At 46.1% G+C, this 748-nt stretch overlaps 1 protein-coding gene across 1 annotated transcript; it reads left to right on the forward strand.

Moving 5' to 3' along the window:
- Nucleotides 1-3: 3 nt before the first annotated feature.
- Nucleotides 4-741, forward strand: LOC110107533 (geraniol 8-hydroxylase-like; the record flags this gene model as incomplete). The annotated part of the gene is made up of 1 exon (XM_020837809.2): nt 4-741. A coding segment is annotated over one exon (738 nt), but the record flags the coding sequence as incomplete, so codon positions are not given.
- Between the last annotated feature and the right edge of the window lie 7 nt (nt 742-748).

Genomic DNA, 748 nt, shown 5'->3' on the forward strand with positions numbered 1-748 from the left:
CGCTCTCTGGCCCGCCTTGCCCGAACTCATGGACCAGTCATGTCTCTCAAGCTTGGCAGCATCCACACAGTCGTCATCTCCTCACCAAGCTCCGCAAAAGAAATCCTAAAAACAAAAGAGCACTCCATCTCCGGCCGACAAGTCCCTCAGGCCATTCAAGCCTCCGGCCACCACCAGGTCTCTGTAGTATGGTTGTCTCGAAACCAATCATGGAGATACCTCCACACCCTCATGAAGACCCATCTATTCAACGCGCAGTCTCTCAACGCCACCGAGGAGCTTCGCCGGCAAAAGGTTCAAGAACTTGTCGCATATATCAAGGGGAAGAATGAGGAGGCCGTGCACATTGCCCGGGCGGCGTTTTGCACTGTGCTCAATCTGATATCAACCACCTTTTTGTCGATTGATATCGTAGATTTGAAATCTGAATCAGCTCAAGAGTTGAAGGATGTGATGCAGGGGATAATGGAAGAGGCGGGGAAACCGAACATCTCTGACTACTTCACTTTCTTGGCTCCAATTGACTTGCAAGGCCGGGGACGTCGATTTACAGCATACTTTAATAAATTATATGATTTTTTCGATCAAATGATAGAAAACCGATTGGCAGATACAACTGGAGAAGTTATAAGGACTAATCCTGACATTTTGGATCTGCTTCTACAACTAAGTCGAGAAGACAATTCAAAGCTTACTAGACGAACCATAAAATCCTTCTTGTTGGTAATTATTAATCATGCACAATAAA

Source organism: Dendrobium catenatum, unplaced genomic scaffold, assembly GCF_001605985.2.
Source record: "Dendrobium catenatum unplaced genomic scaffold, ASM160598v2 original_scaffold_199828, whole genome shotgun sequence".
NCBI classification, from domain to species: domain Eukaryota; kingdom Viridiplantae; phylum Streptophyta; class Magnoliopsida; order Asparagales; family Orchidaceae; genus Dendrobium; species Dendrobium catenatum.